This window comes from Cydia fagiglandana, chromosome 1 (genome assembly GCF_963556715.1).
Source record: "Cydia fagiglandana chromosome 1, ilCydFagi1.1, whole genome shotgun sequence".
Taxonomy (NCBI): Eukaryota; Metazoa; Arthropoda; class Insecta; order Lepidoptera; family Tortricidae; genus Cydia; species Cydia fagiglandana.
Genome location: NC_085932.1, coordinates 20096484 through 20120082, shown reverse-complemented (window position 1 = coordinate 20120082; position 23599 = coordinate 20096484). Strand labels below are relative to the sequence as shown.

At 37.8% G+C, this 23599-nt stretch overlaps 1 protein-coding gene across 3 annotated transcripts in view; it reads right to left on the bottom strand.

Annotated features, from left to right (window-relative positions):
* Positions 1-3491: 3491 nt before the first annotated feature.
* LOC134667094 (ensconsin-like) overlaps positions 3492-23599 on the bottom strand; it is a 48594-nt gene continuing 28486 nt past the window's right edge. For 2 of the 3 annotated variants that reach the window (XM_063524381.1, XM_063524386.1), the window contains 12 exons: positions 23169-23351; positions 15926-16078; positions 14065-14208; positions 13453-13634; positions 12531-12641; positions 12049-12406; positions 11411-11525; positions 10472-10610; positions 9842-10051; positions 9237-9332; positions 8724-8843; positions 3492-7940 (listed from right to left, as the gene is read on the bottom strand). In XM_063524381.1, coding sequence (XP_063380451.1) covers positions 7689-7940; positions 8724-8843; positions 9237-9332; positions 9842-10051; positions 10472-10610; positions 11411-11525; positions 12049-12406; positions 12531-12641; positions 13453-13634; positions 14065-14208; positions 15926-16078; positions 23169-23351 — 2063 coding nt within the window. In that variant the 3' untranslated portion in view covers positions 3492-7688. The remainder of the gene's footprint in view (positions 7941-8723; positions 8844-9236; positions 9333-9841; positions 10052-10471; positions 10611-11410; positions 11526-12048; positions 12407-12530; positions 12642-13452; positions 13635-14064; positions 14209-15925; positions 16079-23168; positions 23352-23599) is intronic. The other variant, XM_063524394.1, reaches the window with a different exon arrangement.

The following is a 23599-nucleotide window of genomic DNA, read 5'->3' as shown; positions in this document are numbered from 1 at the left end:
AAAGGCTTATGTCTACCAGTAGGCACCAGATAAAGTAAACCACTAAGAAACTACTCTTACTACATATATACAAATTTTTGAGTAAAATTAAGGTTATGATAGCTAAACATGAATTTAATTAGAATGACTCTGCAAATATTATTGATAAAGTTCTGTAGCAATTCTACACAAAAACACCACAAAGCGTCATAACTAGTGCCACAGCGCAGTGAACACATGAGTGTTGTGGCTTAAGCTCTCATAGTAACCTTCACACTTTTAAGCAAGGTTTATTTATGTACACTGACTTGCGTTCTCGTTAGTAAAGCGTTTAAAAGGGTTAAATGCATTTTATAGCTATAACTATAACCTATAACCAAGTATATGGCTTACAGTCATTAAATAAATTTAGTGATTCCCTATGACATTTCAATAAGTACCTAATTTTATTAACTCTGTTTGTGGTGATAGTGATATATAACGAATAATTAAAATATTCGTCTACTTAATCCCGAGGGATTCTGGAAATAAGAAATGTCCTGTCCTTGTTATATTCCTGCAACTGCTTACTTTAAGATAATTACTTACTTTATGGATAAAATTTATCTGAAATAAAGAATTAATAATAATTATTATCAAATTTGATAATAATTGCGACTTATAAATAAAAACTACTCTAGTACTTTATTATTTTTATCTTTTCATACTTGAATTACATTACTCCTTATAACAGATGTGTATGCTCCTTGAAGAGTAGACTGACTTATCACATCTTCTTTTACCTAGTTTTCACATACATTTAAGTAATTAAGTATAGCACCCTTGTGGTGACTCACTTATTCTTTTTGAACATTTATAAGTACATTAAGTACGTATATAAAATGTTAAGTTAGTATCATAATATAATGGAATATCAAATTGTATGCTTTACTAAATACCTCTCTCCTCACAGGTGTTAAAATAAAGGGTGTACTGCATAATTAATTAAACACTCATAATATAATAATATTACATATACATAGTTAATAAGTACATGTATAATCACATTGGCTTGGCGTCTTCCCACCACCAGGCGATAACAAACACGTCTCAATATTATTATTAGGTTCCGAATAGCGGTACAGTTGTTTAATGACAGCGTTTTACACAAAAATAAAACGCTAATTAAATAACTTACCCTATTCGGAACCTAAAGTTTTAATCCTGCCTGGTGTAAATATGTATAATTTTGAGACAATGAGTTGGAAATTTGTTTTTGCGACAACCGCCAAAAAGCAAACTGCTGTGGTGGGAGTGTGGGAGAGAGAGGGACGTATATGCTAGAAAAGGACAATACGACCGACAACAGTGTTGCCACTCTCAATATTATTATTAGGTTCCGAATAGGGTAAGTTATTTAATTAGCGTTTTATTTTTGTGTAAAACGCTGTCATTTAAAGGGTCGTGCACACACCTTTAAAACCCTACCTTATAGTTGTCAAGACAAGTCTTTAGTCTATTCCCCAAAAAATAATTTGTGCATACACGCAGTATCTTTTTGACGATTTTACGATACTTCGTGTAAATACCACTTAAAAAATATTGAATGAAATACAGTGTTGCCAACCTTATTTTAAATGTCATCTGTGACAAAAAGTGAACCATAGCCATTTTTTTTTAATTTTATTCATTCATTCATTCTTTTCCCGCCCATACCCTCCATTTTTGCTACTTCTTGATTTAAAAATATTTGTTTAATTTACAATTTTATTTTAAAGTAAGTGCTTGGTCGTAGAAAAAGTATTGTATGCAACGTTGTTTGACCGAGTCAAAAAAAATACTCGTGGCGTCTTTATTAACAATTTTCGGCTTCGCCTCAAATTGTTACTCACGCCACTCGCCTTTTTTGACCTCTCTTAAACAACGGTTGCATAAAATACTATTTTTTTATTCTACTTTTTTCTTACTAATGAATTGTTTACGAATGGTTTAGATATTCCTTTATTTATTATTAGGTATTGACTTTGAAATGATATAGGTACCTACCTACATATATTACAAAAAGAAATTAATTATATATGAAATAGAAAAACAGCAGTATAGCCTGTCCTGTGGAAGAAATAATACATATTATTTTTTTATATTCGTAGCGTTATTTTAATGTATTTAGGTAAAGCTTGATTTTATTTTCGCATTGCATCAAATACTTAACTATCTAATGCATAAATCCAGCATCGAAGAGTATGAGTAACTAGAGTTAAACCAAGAAAAGTTTGCAGCGATTTTGATTGATGAAACTATGACGTATAAACTCAAACTTCTATGAAATTATTACGTATAAATAACACTTGCATCGCATGGGCTACCAAAATCGCTGCAAACTTTTCTTGGTCTGACTCTACTACTATACTCTACTGGCAAGCCAGCTTTGTGCTAAGCGTAGGTATTCTAGTTTAGTTGCTTCTGGTAGCTGTAGCTACCAGCGCCGCTTTCCACGAATACGTAGGTACGTACCTACCCGTAATGAGGAAGAGGACATTTTCATTTTGTTATACTTGTACTAGTACAAAATAATCATTATTGTAGGTACTAACCCTCTCAAAACCCTAAAGACCCTTTTCAGATCGCTGAGCCATATTAGTTAGCTAGTAGGTACTAAAAAATCGTATCTATCTACTTATTTCTACAAGCGCCTCAATAATGTTCATTGTTGCAGGTCACCATGTTCACAAGCCGTTTATGTCTGCTTTTCATCGTGTGCGTCCACTTCAGCCAACTAAACATTGGTGCAGCAACTCCTGGCGTCCAGCGGCATCTGGGATCACAGTTTTACGACCTCGAAGACCCGGACGTGTTAAAGCAAGAAGCCTATGATAATACAGGCTTTTCCGCAAAAAAAGATTACAATGATCTTGATAGTTTGATGCCTGCCAATTTATATGATAACGGGGAGCCTTTGCAAGGCAAAACCTATAAGGCACCGCTTATAGTTTACAAGTTATATGATCGTGATCGATTGGTTCAATTATTAGGCTCGTTGCCAACCATTCAAGTAGCGGTATCCACGACTGAAATAGGGGAAGAAAACAACAGCTTCAGAAGTAAGAAAGCCTCAAAGGAAAAAATTGCCACTAGCACAGGATTTGACGCCTTGAGAGGCAAAAAAAATTATAACGAATATGAAGAATAATAAATCAAGCACCACTTACTAACAAAATGTCTTATCTAAATACATACTTATTGGGCCAACAGTCAGCGTCAAAATGAGTGGCCATTATATCGGAATAACTATACATTTAAGGGTTAAATAATTACATTGTGGTCCACATGCTGACGATGTTCACATCAAAATGGTTTTGAATAACGATAAGATACGAGTACCTACTTCTACCCTCATCTGTAATGAAGGCCTTGGACACTTTCTGTACTACTTTTTTTTTTGATGTATCGAATCGACATTTCGTTTTCTATTAATCGATTTTGATTGGGTATATTTTTGGGAGTTAAATTAATTCAAAGAAATAAAACATAGATAAATTTCATAATATTTTTTATTAAAACTTTCTCCTTATAAATCCATCGATTGCTAACATAATATAGAATAGATCGTACATAGAAGCCATGTCTCGAGTGATATACATATAAATACATTACAGGTAGGTATAATGATGAGTGATAATGAAAACAACCGTATAAAAATGAACAAAAAGATACCTTTCTTCAGGCCGTCATCTTATATAATCGCGTTTTAAAATAAAAAAAGTGATATAATCCCTATCCCAAAATCTTAAGACGGCATTACGACACGTGGCGTTACGGTTGATATTGTCGTATATTTTGGTCCTTTATAGGACTAGAGTTAGACCAAGATAAGTCTGCAACGATTTTGATAGCACACGATACAGTGCAAGTGTTATTTATACGTCATAATTTCATAGAAGTTTGACGTTTAAAATAACACTAGCACTGCCTGTGCTATCAAAATCTTTGCAGACTTGTCTTAGTCTAATTCTACCTACTTATCAAAATCATTTTGTTGTTAAGAAAACATTTCCTGAAACTATACATCCCTCAGCATAAATAATATTGAAGTAAAAAGAGAGGTATAAACATCAAACACATGATTGTAGCACGATCCCAGAAAAATAGACACAAACTATACATTTGATAACAGGCACAATTGTTCGGATATAATAAAGGCTAAAATGACCATATGATAGCCATAAACAATACTTACAACAGAGTTACAAAAATTATGGATTCCAACCTTTTTTCCTCTTTAATTCATATAAGTATATAAATAAATAATTTTTCAAGCCTTCCCAAGTTACACAATACTATTCAAAGGGTTACTTTGAATGCCTAAACCCCTGAAAAGGCGGCTATAGACCCATGTGTTTATTACTCGTTACGAAGTGAAATTAGCCTTTATGTGATCAAGTACCTAAGTTTTTAGCTTGTACTAAAGGCGATCCAAAGGTTAAGAATATGGGTTTCTAAACCAAAAACTGTTTAGAGCAATATGTATGTATAAAACAGCTTTATAGTATCATAATACAGTCACGTTTGAAAATATCGATACGGACAAAGTGCCAAAAATATGTATTCGCGACCTTATTGATATTTTCAGACATGACTGTACATAGAAACGATGATGGTTGAAAATGATTAAACAATTTAAACTATTAGAATAATGAATTAATGAAATTTGATGAAATGAATGGAATATACAAGTTTTGGAACATAATATGTTCCTGATATTAGATAATTTGTTACTATTATAATTATTAGGTTAAATACAGTTTCATTTGCCTAAAGTTAAATTTATTGTATCCAAGCATAGAACGTTAAAAATAAAAACGCTATACAGAAACAATATTGAAATATGTGTGATTTTAAGAAATCTTAACAGAATTAATATACATAGAATAAGCACGAAAAAATAGGTATCGTATTTATTTGAACGCTAACTACTTATTTTACAAAAGTTCTTTATGCATCGTTTAATAACTTAATTATTATCATACGGCTATTTGTTAATTGTTATTATGGGTAATGGTCTAGAGACCCATTTGGTACTTGATAGCAAGAATCAAATTATGAACGTATAAATTTACCTCTTTCAACTTAAGTCCGTTACTTAAGTTATAGTTATTTAACTTGAACCTTCAACTACCAAAGGGATAACATACAATGACACAAATGTGCCAATCGCGCCTCGTGTGATCGTCTGGTAACAAACACACTATGTAGCTATAGCAGAATAAAATAACATTATGTAGCATGTGTAGTAAAACCTGTGATGAACACCCTTTCAGGGTTTTATTTGTAATATTAATGATTGTGTGTTGATTAGTGACAGACCTATTTTTTATTCTACGATTTATGTTCGGTATATGTATTTATACGGAGTAACAACACATAATGGATAGAGAATCAAAGTACTCGGTCTCAAATCGTTCGTTGATAATTTTATTAAAATTGTTTCTGACAGGCCTTTCTTTTATCACAAAAGTTTTTATTTTGCTTGGTTTTTACACTGGGATTATTTAAAGCAATTAGCACTGGGATGAGCCAATGATGTCTAAATGCGTACACAAAGCGGCAACGATATGCACACATATATATAAAGATGTCGTATTTAAAACGAGCGTGAAAGTCGGCTGTATGAGACCGAGGCCTAATGAGAATAATATAATCTTTCTGAAAATGGCTCGAGTCAATTTAATTCGTGCATGCCAATTCAAATCTGAACAAGGCAATACTGCCACAAAATGCGGACGAAACTAAGAATTAAATTCACCCCGCTCCCACACAAGCGCCTCGCAATAAACGCACCCGCCGGCTCTAAAGAGAAGCGAAGTGATAAATTGATTTCCTTACAAATATTTCCTACAACCGGGTCATTAATAAAACATCACAATAAATAAAAACTAATTATAATTTACACAAAATGTAATACGCACTGCAAAAACAGCATTTTATACACAACCTATCAAAGATACTATCAAACGTGAACAATTAATGATAATTTATAGAAATTAATGACATTAATTCCGTTAGTCCCTGATCCTAATGATACATACTCGTTTTCTGCCTCGACTACGCTAAATGAATGCTCAATGATTAATGTACGAAAATATGTTTTTACTTCCCATTAACTCGAAATGTTAAGCAGTGATTAATTATTATATTTTATTACTTATTATCTTTGCTTAAAGTTAGCAATATGATAAGCTTGGAAACATCTTAGTAGAATCAAGGATTTGCAATATAAATGCATTAATATTTTATATATTCATACTAACAGTCTGCTTCTCAAATTTAAATATTGGATATTTAAATTTCACCATTCGTTTAACGTGGTTCACGACGCATCTAGCCCACAGATGTAATGCGACATATACGAATAGATATTTATACCATTGGATATAACATATTATATTATTATTATATTGGGGACAGCCATTGCAGTCACTAGGAAAGGCGAGAAAATTAAAAGAAAATGTGGACAATATTCCAGACCTTTTATTTGTAAATTTGATGCCTCTTCCTGATGATGCGAATGACTGGCCAAACTACACATTTTCCACAACCGCGATTCTTATATCCAGCCAGAATGTTATGTGTACTGACTCATTGGTCCTAATCGCATAGCTTACTAGACGTCCCAATATATGTTTTTTGTTTGTATCTAAAAGAGAAGCAGATACCCCACAACCCGTTCTCAAGGCATACATATTGGCTGCTAAAATTGCAATACTTATTCCCAAATTCATTTATTAATTACGTCTAGTTTATATTGCAATTATATCTATATTTTTTAACTTCATAACTAACCAATATATGTAATTGCAAACTGATAATAAAATAATTGTAGCACCGAAATAGTAACTAAATTTGAAACCGACGTTTCAAGGCACCTTTCATATTACGTTCTCACACTCTCAACATATACGATTAACTGGAAAATTAAAAAAACCTCAATATAAAAACACAAGTGTCTACAGTTACATCAGTATCTAATCTCTTTCAAAAGGTGCAAACAATTGAAGGGATGTTTACAAAAACAACATAACTGCTTAGAGCGGATGACACTTTTTTAAGAACATTGTTAATCGTTTCAGGTGTCAACCAGTGTAGTCAGTTATGTTGTTTTTGTAAACATCCCTTCAATTATATGTTGACATTGTAATTGCGTATTGCAGTGTGTGTGCGCACGGTAGTTTAAACGAGCAACTACAAATAGATGTGTACTCGCAAATGATTTTTTGCGTGTTGGAATTTCTTGCAAAAAATACTCATATTATTTATATTACATATTATTTTACAGTTATTTCTAGCAATGAATCATCGCATTAGTCTATTTAAATGGCGACGATAGACGTACCAATTTTACATACAAACCTACAAAGCTGTTTAGGTACGCTTCACCTTATCAGTCTATCAGACAGCCAATATGTATACCGGGTGACATATTGAACGGAAAAGAAACGGAGTTTTCACCGATTACTAATAATAAATCCCACGTGTGCGCGTGCAATTTTAATTTCACAACTTTTACGAATCACTTTATTAGTTAGGGGAGCCGGCAACATTGATTCTGTTCAATTTGTCACCTTTTACATTGAGACATCTCTCGATAATCGCGTACGGTTAGATATCAATTCGACCAGCTAAAAAGAAGTTATTCCGCGATAAGTGGTTCGCGGAGGTTATCGGCCGGGGCCCTAGATGGCGTTCTGGAGCGTGAGCGGGTGGGGCCTGGCGGCGTGGCCGTTGTGCGTGGAGAAGTCGTCGTCGAAGGCGTCGGGCGCCTGCTTCTGGGCGAGCTCGGCGCCGCGCTCGCCCTGCAGGAACGAGGCGGAGATGTGCGCCATGCTGTTGGCGTTGCCGTTGTTGGTGGGCGCCGCTAAGCCGTTGTTGGAGTTGTCGTTTGTTGGGTTCTTGGCCGTCGGCTGCTCTTGCGATTTGTCTTCGATCTTGAATAATTATGATGCACGTTACAAACAAAAATTGAAGTTCGAATTATGGTTAATTATCCAAAAAAATTGCTTTGGTGAATTTTAATTAGAAAACGAGCATGATTTTTTTCCAGTTCAGCAGCTCGGGAAGGCTTTCTTTATTGAATGTTATGTAATCGGTGCGCGAAAGCAAAGGTTATCCTCTAGTGAGTCATTCAACGCATATAGCTTTTCCAATCAAGCATAATTATTTATTATGAAATTTCAAAAAGATTTGTTACTATGGGGAATGCGACTCAGTATTATCAACTCAAGTCAACATTTTGCTCATTTAAACATCTTCGAAAACTCAGACTTATGTATGTTAGTCCTTGTTTATTATGGTAAATTTGATTTCATAAGTAATCATACGTGAAACTCATAAGATTCTACGCATTGCAACAAATTATAAAAAGTAACATGTGCTAAAAACCCTGCACAGCTTAAAATAAACGTCAAATATCTATGAAAATATAACGTTTATTTTAGCACTTCCAAATGAACCTCCTTAATCATAAAACTTTACAAGCCTCTATTGGTTCATTTATGTTTTATCCCTTTCTTACAAATGCATAAGTCAGAACGACAGATAAAGACCAATTAAAAGCTAATTAAAGCTTGTAGCGCGTTTATGAATAACGCCATTAGTCATGTCAAAATCGGCGCAGAATTAGCTCAATCAGACTACACAGTCGGTGATGGTCGGCGCAGTGGTGCAAGTGTGTGCGTGTGCGTGTGTATGTGTGTGTGTGTTGTACTGACCGGGTGTGGGTCGGACAGGCCCAGCAGGTCGGCCGTGACGTTGCCGTTGTTGGTGACCGCCGCCGGCGCCGGCGCCGCCTCCGCCTCCTCCGCGGCGGCGGCACTGGGCTCTGAAGCCTGCTGTGTAAACATAAACTAATTCATTAGGCCTGATTTTTCTAAAGACCTAAGCTGACGTATTTTAAGTTGTAATACTTAATTTTTATTATATATTTAGAAAAAAGTATAGTTTCAACATGGATGGGCAACGATAAGGAAAATCCATAAAATGTGCTAATATATCACCATAGAACAGCATGGCGCTGGCGAGTACTGGTAACCTTCATTTATTTACTTAACGTCTATACTGGCCCGCCGGTGTCAGAAATATTGAAGAGCGAGTGACATTTTCGGTGCTGAGATTGAACCGAGGGCGATTTTCAGAATGTAACCCAAACGACGTTCTCTGAATAAGAATCCGTTTTCGCAAACCGTATTGGCAGAGGCTGTGTGTGTGTGTGTGTAGACACGTACCTGCTGCGGCTCGGGCGCGCTGTGGTCGGCGTTGCCGTTGTCGGCGCCGCCCTGCTGTTGCTCCTTCTCTTCTTGTTGCTTCTTATCTTCTTCAGCCTGAGGACATAAAAATGTGCTTTTAAGTAATAACCATCTCTCAGAATCGTCGTCGTCTATGTCCAGTTTCCGGCATCGACAATTTATGAAAAATTGATGATCAATTAACAATTAAATTAATTTTATAAAAACAGAGTTTAATTAAAAACATAAATTCTTTCCAATTACATATCACCATTAACTTTATTTTCGATAATTTCAATGCAAATTAATTTATTTACAGCTTTAGTAGAAGGAACATCAACAAAGTGTCACTCGAATAAACTTTAAGCCTATGCAATAAGAGGTAAAATAATCATCCATTCAATATTATCGACCCTACGTCACTCGTGTCAAGCACAAGCCACGTCCGTGTGCACTAAATCGACGTCTGCTTACGTGAGCATCTTCCGCCGCCGACGCGACGCGTTCGCACTCGGTTCGCGCCGTAGCCGCTTTATCTCCTCGGCCTGCTACGTGTTGTCGTATTAACCCTTTCGTTCGTGTTGACGGACACTTGTAGTGCGTACCTTCCTGAGGCGCGTGCGCGCCATGATGGCCTCGACGCGCTGGCGGCGCGCGACGCGCTCTAGCTCGGTGCGCTCGAGCTGCTGGCGCCGCAGCCGCTCGGCCTCCTCGGCCTGGCGCCGCTTCTCGCCCTCCTCCGCCACGCGCGCCGCTCGCTCCGCCTCTTCGCGCGCTTTGCGCTCGGCCTCCTCGCGCTCTAGTTGCTGTTGCGCCTGAAATAAAGTGGACACCGTTGGTATACCGTTTATAGGAAACCGTTGCCGCGTGTTACGATTTAAGACTCATTTAACATGAGCCCTTTCCTTTCTCTCCTTGATTAAAATTTTTTATTTAAATAAATAGTCGTATTCGTTACAAATACAAATTTTACAATTTCTAATAGCAAAAACATGTCCAGAATTTGAAATGAAGACCTATCAAATGATGGATACCTAATATATATCTTTTCACTTCTAGTAACATGTATGGAGTGTAACCCTAAAAATTAATGTTAAAATATTTTAAATATCTTAAAAATATTGCTTATACTTTTCGAGCTAGCCACGGAACATTAAAAGAACAGTTGTTTTATAGTTTTCAGTTACTTACTTGAATCGTATATATAGTGTTACAATACTTAATTTTTACACTACCTCAATAGCTTTCCTAAGTTTCTCCTCTTGCTCGGCCCGCTGCAGGCGCGCTAGCTCTTTGGCCTCCTCCTCTTCGCGCCGCTGCCGCTCCTCCTCGAGGCGTTGCCGTTCCGCCTCCTCCTCGGCTTCACGTTGCAGTCTGGAAAATTATAATATGTGGGTTATGATGTAATCAATAAAACAATAATTTATTTGCCACGCGGTATACTTAATGGTTAGACGTTATTTCTTGTACAGTCAAGTGTACTAATATGAATGTGTAACTTACTCAAAAATATGTCCCATAGTTCTTAATATACAGACATAAGAGTTATGGGACATATTTTTGAGATGATTTGTGCACCCATATTTTTACAATTTACTTCGGATAATTCTCAAAGTTAGACGCCACTGCATTGGAGCGGAGTGAAGCGTGTTAGGGATCATCCATGAATTACGTCACACGAATTTATAGGTTTTTTGACCCCTCCCCCCTCCTTGTCACACTTGGTCACATTTTGCAAATCCCTCCCCACCTGGTATGACGTCACAATTTAGGCAATTTTGTTTTCAAAGAAATCGTCAATACCTACTAACTCGGCATTATTTTTTTAGTAAAAAAATATTTTTTTTAAAAGAAATATTAGTAATTTTATAACACAAAACTAATTAGGAACGAAAATTACCTACTTCCAAAACCTCATTATTTAAATGTACAGCGAATAACAAAATATAAATTAATTTTCGGTTACTGATGAATAGTGATGAAGTTAAAGTGACGTCACAATGTTTGTGACTCCCCTCTCCCCCATGTCACAACATGTCACATTTTCTTGACCCCCTCCCACCTCCTAAACGTGTGACGTAATTAATGGATGGCCCCTTAATTAATCCTACGTTATTCTTTACCAGTTTTTTACTGCTTTTGTTAACCAGTAACCTAAATACCAGCAGCCTCACCTCTGCCGCTCGAGCTCTGCCTGCCGCTCCAGCTCCTCGCGGGCGCGGCGGCGGCGTTCCGCCAGCGCGGCCTTGGCCTCCTCCTCCGTGGTGATGCGTCGCGAGATCATGGACGCTGGGGATCAGAAATAACACAATGACGTCATTCTCACAAGAGACAGACATTTGGGCTACGTGACTATTTTCTACACCAATATATTGACACTCAAAATGGGTTGCTTCGCTTTCAGGGCCAATTGAATAAGGTTGGTATTCCACCTGTCCAATTTCTTGGTCCAATGTGTATTTGCACATTTTGCTTAATTAGAGAGTGAGACGCAATGCACATTGGACCAATAAATTGGTCAGGTGGAATACCACCCTACAACAAATGTATGGCGGTCGACGTCAGTGTCGAGCTCGCGTTTCGCCTACGAAGCGTGATATTTAAAGTGGTCCAATCTCATTCATGTCTCTAATTTTAATTGTTAATGGTTGAAAAAAAGCCCTGTATAATAACGGATTCCAAATAGGCATGCGAGATGTAGATATCTTCTCATTTTACAAAACACTACACAACCCTTACCAATTAGTGTTTAAATTCAGGTAAAAAACCTAATATAGAACTTAATAACAACATTTCTGTAAATATTACTTACCCGTCATCTCGTTTTCTTCAGCCTTTTCTTGGGACGGTTCTTTCTTTTCTTCAACTTTCTTCTCTTCAGACTTTTCTTTCTTTTCTTCTACTTTCTTCTCTTCTAACTTTTCTTTCTTTTCTTCTACTTTCTTTTCCTCTGGCTTTTCAATTATTTGCTCTACTTTTTCCTCGACTTTTTCTACCTTTTGTTCTACAATTTCTTTCTTTTCTTCTACAATTTGTTTGTTATCTTCTACTTTCTGCTCTTCGACTGGCTTCTGTACTTCGACTATTTCAGGCTTGGCCTGTTCTACTTTATTTACCGCAACCGGTGGATTGACTATGTTTATATTCTGATTTTCTTTGTTTTCATTAACCTAAAGAAAAAAAAAGAAGTAATTAAAATAAAGCTAATAAAGTTACTTTAATAAAACTGCAAGATGAAAATCTTATAAGATGTTATTTATCCAGCTCTTTACTCACAAATGAATAAAGTCGTACCTTATCGTTTAGTGGCTGTCTGGCATTTTCATTTCCATTTTGTATCTGTAACGCTTCCAGCTTTTGACTCACTTCGTGCGCGTTGACGTGATTCTTATCACTCGGCTTTTGCTGCAAATATTGATATGATTATTTAGTAGCTACATTTACAATTTTACTGCTACAAGGAAATGTTAGCTATTACATAATCAGTAATCACCAACCTCATAAAGAATAGTTTTACTACGAGTGTCTGTTAAAAAACTCCAAAAGACCCATTGGGCTTTGATTCTGGAGGTGAAATCCACCACTACAACTACAATTTATGTTAGACTGAAAGTAGTGCAACAAAAACAACAAACTGTCTATACTGAATAATCGGAAAATTTGCCATTACATTTGGATTGGTTTGGAAACCTATCACGAGGGAATAGTAACACAAAACAGATAGGTACAGAAATCAATCTACATACAAAGTGCGCTCGATTAACGCACACATAGACACTGCTCACGGACACGATATCTCGGACCGGTGCGAGCGCGAGTGCCATCCGCTTGAGACACGCGTCTGTGAATTTTTTTGTGCAATAATGGAGATACAAAAAAAAGTTATTATAACTGTTCAGTAGATGGTTGTTTAAATTAAACATTAAACGGTGAATTATCGTTTTTTAAACTAGGTACCAGTTTAACAATGACATTAAAATAAAAATATTTTAGTTATTATTTATTTATATTTCCATTCTTCCCGTTCCATCCTCAACAATAAATCAAACAACTAGATACGAGCTGATACGAGTGCCACTACCACGATAGTTTTTTGTGCATAAGCTATAGTTAACAACCCTAGAGCGACCGCCGAGCGTAGGTATGAAAAGTGAAGTACATACATGTGATTGACTTCTGTACCTATCTGTTTTGTGATACATATGAATATGTTTACCTTGACAATATCTTTGTCCTGGCTAGGCTCCTTCGAGTGCTGGGGCGACGGCGAGAGCGCGCGGCCGGGCGACGCGGACGTGGACTTGCGGTTGGGATGCTCTTTGGAGGGCTTTGGCTTTCTGTGCACGGGCGGCTTGCCCTCGCCAGGCGCGACGGGCGTGGCGTTAGTGGCTGCTGTCGCTGGAATTTACATTTCTGATTTATTTACACGAGCTTTTCAGAATCACAGCAGGCATTTTAATTCGGACACCGAGGAACTAATTAATGCACGCGCTTGTGCGCTACCGAGCAGCTATATAGTCCTCCACATCGATTTCGATGATGGCGAACTCAGCAATCAAGAGTTTTTCCTCTTATGAGCTGTTATGTGGCTGGCCAGGCCAAACTTGTTCTTAAAAACTCTGCCACATTCACAGCAGGAGAGTTGACCGGATGTGTTGTACGTATACACGTAGGAGGGCTTAGGTCTTTCCTTGTGTAATTGGCGTTTTATGTCTAACGTCGTGAGGCCATTTTCCTCAAACGACTTGATGGATGGACGGCGTCGTCGCCGCGCTCTGGCTGTTCGTGTCCACCCGCCAGCGGCTGGCTACACAGTACACAACATTACCTGGTCGCGAGACGTGCAGCGAGGCGGGTCGCGGGCGGCGCGGCGTGGTGTGCGCGCGGCGCGGCACGGCGGCCGCCATCACCGTGCTGTCGCGCGACACCGACGGCGTCGTCGCCGCGCTCTGGCTGTTCGTGTCCACCCCGCCTGTCGGACACCCGACGACAAACCCGTTAACTTCTTCTTCGGTCTTACACGATATCAAATATATATCGTAGTCGATGGCGGTTGAGAATATTCACCCATCTGGGATACTGAACCGTTCTTCAACTTTTTTAGTCGGGTCGGATATAATAAATTGATAGCCGCGCACCACAAGATCGTCGACATCGCGTATCAGATCGAAATTGAAACTACAAATAAGATAATAATATTAAGCTCAGCCGTTGTGTTTAACCTATATTAGTATTTTCCCAAAATGGAGACGACGGTTTGACGTATAAAACCGGATAAGTACGTAAGTAGGTATTAAAGAATGAATTCACTTAAAAAAAAACAAGAAATTGACATCATAGGGGAAAGAGCATTCTATTACATTACCAAGACAATTTTCATACTTTAGAAGAAATCTAAGGATAGGTAAATCTAGATTGAGTAGGTATTGGGTACCATGGTATTGTTTAGTAATACAACATACTAGAGATGCAACGGATAGTTGTTTGGCCGGATACCGGATACCGGATATCCGGCCTGGACGCTGGCCGAATATCCGGTATCCGGCCGCCGGATATTCGGCAGGCGGAACTATACCTACATTTCGATTTTTCAGGTGCGCATTCTGCAGGTTTGACCTGTTTTCTAGTAAACGTTCTCGCGGACTCATTTCTAGGTTTGAAATGAAGTGTGTATGCAAGTCAGTGGAATGATTAAATTGTTTTAAAATAATTAACAAGTACGATTATGACCGTATCTGTTTCTTAAATCCAATTTATTTACTCCGCAATCAAGCAATGTTACTATCCGGTATCCGGCCGGATAGAAGGTCACTATCCGGTATCCGGCCGGATAGTAAAATAATGGCCGGATAGGCCGGATACCGGATAGTAACCGGATATCCGGTGCATCTCTACAACATACAGACACTGACAATTAAGAAGGGCAACATTCAACATTCGTGTTATTTAATTTACACAGCTAAGCTAAAGCACAGCTAACACGGAACACATATTTTTATTAAAACTACATCTAAATTACAAGTATTATAACTTAACTAAATCCAGCGCAGGATTAGCCTGTCTTGAAACATGAAGTCAATATAGGGCATTAATTTACACAATAATTATAAAATTTAAACATGTAATGACGCAATCCAGGACCGTTGCACAAAAGAGTAAATTTCGTTTTCAATTTCATTACCAAGAGCGAACTTTGAATGACGGATCACGCTCTACTCTGTGAAAGTGTATTGTGACGCAGTCCTGTATTGAATAGGCACAGACAAGACATCCTCCAGACTGAGCATAGTAGCTCTACCCCCTCTGCCACTAGTTTTACTCCATTTTCGAGTCGAAAGTGTCTTTGTGTGACGCCCGTGTCTTTGAACGGACGAATTATGGCGCGGGACCTCGCTCACCTCGTCCCCCGCACCCCCGTATTTTTGGCAGCATCGGTTTCATGAAATAATTGCTCTAAACTCCGTCTAGAGGATCCCTAGTCTAAGGGCCAGTTGCACCGACCACATTTGACATACTGATCAACATCAGCCGGCGCGCCACTATGAAACTTTCCATACATAATAATTTTGCGAATTCTTTAACGATACGAACAGTTTGGTGCACCTGACCCTAAGTGTGTAGGAAACGACCATGAAGGTTGAGACATGGTGCGGTGGTGGTGGTGGTGGTGGTGGTGGGGGAGGGCTCACCTCGGGGCGTGTTGACGCCGGTGCCGGCGATGGAGGCGGGGCGCGGGCGGCGCGCGGGGGCGGGGCGCGCGCGCAGCACGGGCGCGGGCGCGGCCGACAGCGCGCTGGCGGGCCGCGAGCCCGGCGTCGGCGTCGTGTCGCCCGACCGCGGCTCTGCGGCGTATGTACACGTGAGCCGACCACGCGTTAACCTTTTCGCCGCCGTTTACTTGATATAAAGTCAGTACGTTTCGTGCCCCACGCGCCACGACTTCATATCGAGTCGTAGTTTTGGTCAGGTTCGTATTTGTATTTTTGACATGGCGCTGATGACACTTTATTACTTCATTAACGTGGCGGCGAAAAGGTTAAACGCACGGAGAATACCAGTAGATTGACGGGTAGAGGATGTTGGACAGGGATTTCACGGTGTTCGGATTAAATAATTAGTAGGTATTGTTATGAGGAAAAGCGGATTAAGCGGGTAGCGTTCCTACACAGAACAATATTTGCAGTAGGTACATATGGTGCTAATTTATCGCCTAGTCATCATCAACATTTATTCAGCAAATAGGCCACAAGGGCACTTTTACACGTCAACATTGAATTTACATAAAAGCAAAAATAATATAATAATAATAAATAAAACTAACAATTCAATCTAACGTATCTAGACACGCGGCAGCGTGTCAAGCCAAGTTCAAGCAAAGGAACTGGCTAGCCAGCGCCGAGTGTAATATTACACGAACCACTTGGTGCCACTTTTGACCCTTCTATAACTCAAAACATCTTTGACGTAAACACATAAAACTACGTGTGTTTAATTATATCCATAAGGATATCTAGAAGCCCAAATTTCATGAAGCTAGCTCAAACGGTTATAAAGGTATGAAGGTCAAAAAGTCGTAAATTTTAAGACTGACTTATGACTTATAGTACCTAAACCTAACCTACTTCCAGATGACCTAGAAGGATGAAATTTGGAATCCAGCTTGGTTATTGTGTGTAACCGTAGGAAAAAATCTAAAAATAAAATAAAGTTAAAAAATAGGGGGGGTCCCCATACAAAAAAACCACTTTTTATTGGGACTGACATATAAGTACCTAAACCTAACCTACTTCCAGATGACCTAGAAGGATGAAATTTGGAATCCAGCTCGGTTATTGCGTGTAACCGTAGGAAAAAATCTAAAAATAAAATAAAGTTTAAAAATAGGGGGGGTCCCCATACAAAAAAAACAATTTTTATTGGGACTGATATAAGTACCTAAACCTAACCTACTTCCAGATGACCTAGAAGGATGAAATTTGGAATCCAGCTCGGTTATTGTGTGTAAGCGTAGGAAAAAATCTAAAAATAAAATAAAGTTTAAAAATAGGGGGGGTCCCCATACAAAAAAAACCATTTTTTATTGGGACTGACATATAAGTACCTAAACCTAACCTACTTCCAGATGACCTAGAAGGATGAAATTTGGAATCCAGCTCGGTTATTGTGTGTAAGCGTAGGAAAAAATCTAAAAATAAAAAAAAGTTGAAAAATAGGGGGGGTCCCCATACAAAAAAATATTTTTTTATTGTAGCGTTGGAACCGTTACAAGCAGATATTTGAAACTACCCCAATATATGTATTATTAAATTTGCTATATTAAAATAAAGTTTAGTCAAAAAATAAGTGGTGTCCCCATACAAAAAACTTTTAATACGCTCTAAACAACCGGCCAACGGTGTGTCGTCGGCGGCGCGCGGTACCACATAATTATACAAAGAACAGAAGTAAAAACCATACAGCGGAAACACAAGAAAAAACATTAAATCTCAATACCTGCCTAGTTTTCTTTACAAAAAGTATTGATATCCCACCAAAAACATAAATGTAAAAAAGGAGAGCCAAGTTCAATACAAAAATTATGCTTGGCTGTGGGGCTCGCCGCAAAAAGAATGGAGATCTAAATGAGTGCCACTGCCAAGTTCTATGCAAAATCCAAATATGTATTTATAGGAACAAAATAACATTATAAACAAGTATTAAACTCTATTTCCTTGCTTTATTGGATACCTATAACAATTGCTGTTATTTAAAAAAATGTGAGATCTTAAAGTAGGTTAGATTTGGCTTGGCCAGGTTTTATCAGAATTACAATATATATAAAATGATTGATATAATGAAAACTGGCCAAGTCAAATCTAACCTACTTTAAGATCTCACATTTTTTTAAATAACAGCAATAGTTATAGGTATCCAATAAAGCAAGGAAATAGAGTTTAATACTTGTTTATAATGTTATTTTGTTCCTATAAATACATATTTGGATTTTGCATAGAACTTGGCAGTGGCACTCATTTAGATCTCCATTCTTTTTGCGGCGAGCCCCACAGCCAAGCATAATTTTTGTATTGAACTTGGCTCTCCTTTTTTACATTTATGTTTTTGGTGGGATTACAATTACTAAGAGATGTATATGGTCTCTTAATGTCGAATTACATACAAAATACAGATAAAAAAACACACGAAAGAAAATCTATAATATTTAGAGGTGTAAATGTCTCTAGGTGTCAGAACTATAAGATTATATAGTTTATCAAGTTATCCTTAGAGATGTATAGGGTCTCCAAGAGTCAATATCCAATATAATTAATACATTCATTAAGAGAAAAGAAACATACGAGAACAGAATGAGGCGTCTATCACTGTAATTAATTAATAAAAATTATGTTACTAAGTATAATAGCTCGTGTTAGTGCGGTAACTAGCACTATACGTGCGTACCTATGTCGAAAATTTAAAGGGCCAAATATACTGTAAAGCGTTGTACAATACACGTGCGAAAAGGTGATTCGCAACTTATGTCGATTTAAAACACTCCCGAACGCCACTCATTGCGAATTTCCTACTTTACGCACTGGTATCGTAATATACTATTGTACGCCAGATTTGTCACTCATGGACAAAACCGCCGCTTTATAAGCGGGCGGCTAGTCGTATGAATACTTTATTTTACAAACGCCTGTTTGATAAAGCTAATGTTACAAGCTTTTTAGAATATTTTCGTATTCGTAAATTCGTAACGTACACTTGTAGTTACAATATGAACGATTTTTACAGTACAATCAAACTGTGGGAACTGAAAGAGATATATTAGGAGCGGACTAGGGATTTAGGATATTTCGAATGTGGGAACGGAAAGAGATATATGTATAAGGAGCTGTCTGGGGATTTCGGATATTTCGTAATTTAAACATAACAAAATTATTTACTATTTTATAAATACAATTACAGTGCTGTACACACACCCAGTGCATTATTAAAAATAAGTTAGATCCCAACTTACCTTTGTTTTTGAAGTTACGTGATACAAGAGTGGTGGATTAAGAGTTTAAGATATAGCTCACCTTGTACCCAACGTGAAAGTGCCGAATAAAACAACCCAGAAGTGACCAATAAAGGATTTACAATAGCCAAATAGAAACCCACAATTTAGAAGTTAAATGACAACAGACATTTATGACATGACAAGAATTAGAAGAAAGATGAGAAACGTTAAGACAAATGAAAAAATGGTAAAAGATGAAACCTGAACCTTTTCTTTCCTGAACCTGATATGTCTCAATACTTTTATATGGTTATAAATTAACTCCTTTTATTCAATTGACAGTAAAGCAAAGCTTTTACACAACCACACAAAGGTTATATGTATTTCATCCAAACCAATAGTGAGCGACGTTTACAGTCATTTGGAATCAGCGTAGGTCTACATATAGAAGGAGATCTTTAGACTTTTTGCATTCTATCTTAGCGTAAAGTCTTCAACCGCGCGGAAGAGCTTTTTACAATGATTTCAAACCAATCAAAGGGCCGTTTTTAGGGTTCCGTACCCAAAAGGTAAAACGGGACCCTATTACTAAGACTTCGCTGTCCGTCCGTCCGTCCGTCCGTCTGTCTGTCACCAGGCTGTATCTCACGAACCGTGATAGCTAGACATTTGAAATTTTCACAGACGATGTATTTCTGTTGCCGCTATAACAACAAATACTAAAAACAGAATAAAATAAATATTTAAATGGGGCTCCCATACAACAAACGTGATTTTTGACCAAAGTTAAGCAACGTCGGGCGTGGTCAGTACTTGGATGGGTGACCGTTTTTTTTTTGCTTTTTTTCCCGTGTTTTTTTTTCATTATGGTACGGAACCCTTCGCGCGAGTCCGACTCGCACTTGCCCGGTTTTTTTTTAATTGTCAGTCAACAAGACAAGGCACCTTTCAAGCAATACTTTCAAACATTTCTAAAGTTTCTTATTATCTTAAGCAAGCAGCAGTCACCAAAGCGAAGCTTGATACAAAATAATTTGGAACCATTGTAGGATGGTATGGTTACCTAAACTTATAATGACATATTTTAAATAGCATCTTCGTGACACTTTATCCTAGCAGCGAAATGCTATACATGGAAGTATTCTGTCCGCTCAATTATGACCCAACGCAAACTACCCCGCGATAGGCGGTACTTACAAACTGCTCGATTGGCAATCTCAGTACGACCGAGATGACAGTCAGTGACAAATGGCTAAATTGATTTATAAAAACAACGTTTTTTTGTAATTAAAAATATATTAATGTGTCGTGAAGTGGTGCAGAAGTTATTTTAGTTCATACCAAGGACAATGGAATCACTTTTCACTTGTAGTAAACAGATAACTTCAGTAGAATTTGGAAAAAACATGACGATATGTTTTCAATACTACCGTGCTAAGCTAAAACGTAACAACTGCATACGACTTTCATAACAACATACGACTTTTTAAATTGCGAGGATAATAGGGATGGTGTTATGCTAAATGAAGTAGACTATTTTATTAACTTGTGTTTCGTTTAGGTATTTTCTATATATGTAATTATAAATGTAGTAATAAATTCCTTATTACAGATTTGTATTTTCCTTTTTTATTTCATGAGATGGAGCTATAAAAAAACTACCTAGTTATTTCAAATTAATAATCAAATTTGGTATTGTCATTTTACATTACTTTCCATTCAGATTCCCACAAGATGCTATTCGCAGAGAACTATGGAAAAAAAGCTGTCCAATTAGAGAGACATAAAATTGAGTGGATGCCTGGCAAGATATCTAGAATATGTTCTATTCATGAGATATAACCCGTGAGATAATCATACCCGGTCTCCTATATGTAGATATTTTTTTCCTATCATGCTTTCACTGAATTAATTTAACAAATACACACATTATCTGAAAATGTTGATCATTTGAATCCACCCTCTACTGTCACATATATGTAGGTTCTCTCTCAAGCCATTTCCGTCAGTAGAAAAGAGCGACAAACATATTAACTCACATTATAGACGGGTCTAACGCGAATTAAATTCAATTACCTTGATTTACCGACTTAAATCAGTTTCGTTCCGTATAATGTGAGTTAATATGTGTTCAAAACGCGAAAGTTTAAAATATTATAAGAGCGGCAAATTTAGAAAATCTAAGCGCGCGAACGGCAGTGGTCCTATACAAAATTTTCATTTTGCACCTTTTTCTACTGACAAACTTGCTTGACCGGCTATATATACAGGGTGATTCCGGGGTCGTGGAGCAAGCGATCAAGGCATGATACACAAGCCCATACTGAACAACTTTTACTATGGGACCAACTCCGAAATCGCGAAAAAAAAATTGGTAGTTTCATACATTTCGGCCGATCACATTGGTAGTTTCATACATTTCGGCCGATCACTGTATTATGCCTTGATCGCTGGCTTTACTATGGGACCAAATCCGAAATCGCGAAAAAAAACTGGCCTTCCCATAGAACACGACAACATGTGATCGGCCGAAATGTATGAAACTACCAATTTTTTTTTTCGCGATTTCGGAGTTGGTCCCATAGTAAAAGTTGTTCAGTATGGGCTTGTGTATCATGCCTTGATCGCTTGCTCCACGACCCCGGAATCACCCTGTATATACATATAAAATATTCTGAACTGAAAGTGGGGATTTATTGTGACTTCGCCTGTTCAAATATTTTTGACCCGATTCGTGTACCCATGTAAATTTTGCAGACTGTATAGCCAGTCCGATTTCTAAGATCAAGTTCGCCATACATTTACTATCATATGGCATACTTGATCTTAGAAAAACGGACAGACTATACCTGAACGTGACTTCGCACTGCCATGCAGATTGATAATAAAATATACAAAATACTTATTATAGCGGAATACATTTATACAACAATGATATATTTACTTATGTTGAGTTAGTCTGTCATGTCATAACAACATTTTAACTAGTTATCTTTTAATCTGCATTAAATTATTCTACGTGAATTATTTGACTGGTTCTTCACTGTATGGCATAAACCTATCCCTGTCCAAGTAATATTCTAATCAAATATGAACCACGAACTCTCAGCGGCCAGTACGTACAGCAAGAAGGTTATTAGCGGATTAATGTCGCTGATTGGTAGTTATTGACATTATATGCATTTCATCTACACTTAGCTATGTACCATTAGTATAATAAAGATGACTATTATTTCGTTTACCAGCTTTGATTACAGGCTCTGTAAACGCGTCGTCTTATTTGAATGTAGGCGTAATTGTGTGTGTGTGCTAATTTGGCCCGAGAATTTGAACGGTAATGTTCCTAAAGGCGGTATCCTTAGTTATATATGATCGCAGTATCCTAGTGTGACGTTGATTGCAAGATCCTTGTAAGGCCTTATTAGGTACCTTATTCTAGTGATTCTAACCAAAACCTCTGTCTAACAACTCAATTACTGTCTTTATCATAGGCATCATAGCGTTAATCTCCAAAGCAAAGCCAATCGCAAAATACAGGCCATAATATCGCCAAGTTTTTCCAATTACATTTGTTTTTTTTCTATAAGTACAGCATAATCATATCAGGTACCTTGTATGATGGTATTGATGGTAATGGATTGAACGGTACAAAACATTCAGAAAATTTATAGACCTTATCCTACTATAATTGAAAGAACTGATGATTTTGACAGAAGTTATAACATAACAAAAAATACATAAATGGGCGGTCTGTTTTTCAGATCAACCGCTATTAAGAGTCAGTTACCAAAGCGGCAATCACAACGCTTCCCTCAAAGCGTATCTTATTCTTGCGTCAGTCACCAAAGCAAAGCAAGATTCAAAACCCATAGCGTCATCCTATTACCCTAGCGTCAGTCACCAAAGCGAAGCCTCGAAACCCAGCAAAGCTCAGCTCCTGAAAGTCTTACGGGTCCTGTTGAGGTGGTGCATGGAGGGCGAGCCGGAGAGCGGGCGCGACGGCAGCTTGTCGAGCCGCGTCATGGAGTAGGCTCTACCTGGGGCGCGCGGCGCGGGCAGCGTGGGCACCAGGTCCGTGCGGCGCCGCGCCACGCTCGACCACATGGCCACGGGTGGCTGTCGGTCGGGTTCGTCTGCAATACGGATTATTGACTTTAGTTGCAATAAAACACTGTATTTCATTCAATATTTTTTAAGTGGTCATTACACGAAGTATCGTAAAATCGCCAAAAAGATACTGCGTGTATGCACAAATTATTTTTTGGGGAATAGACTAAAGACTTGTCTTGGCAACTATAAGGTAGGGTTTAAAGGTGTGTGCACGACCCTTTATATGACAAATAAAAGTACGGGAGTAGAAAAAGATTTAAAAGACCCGCCA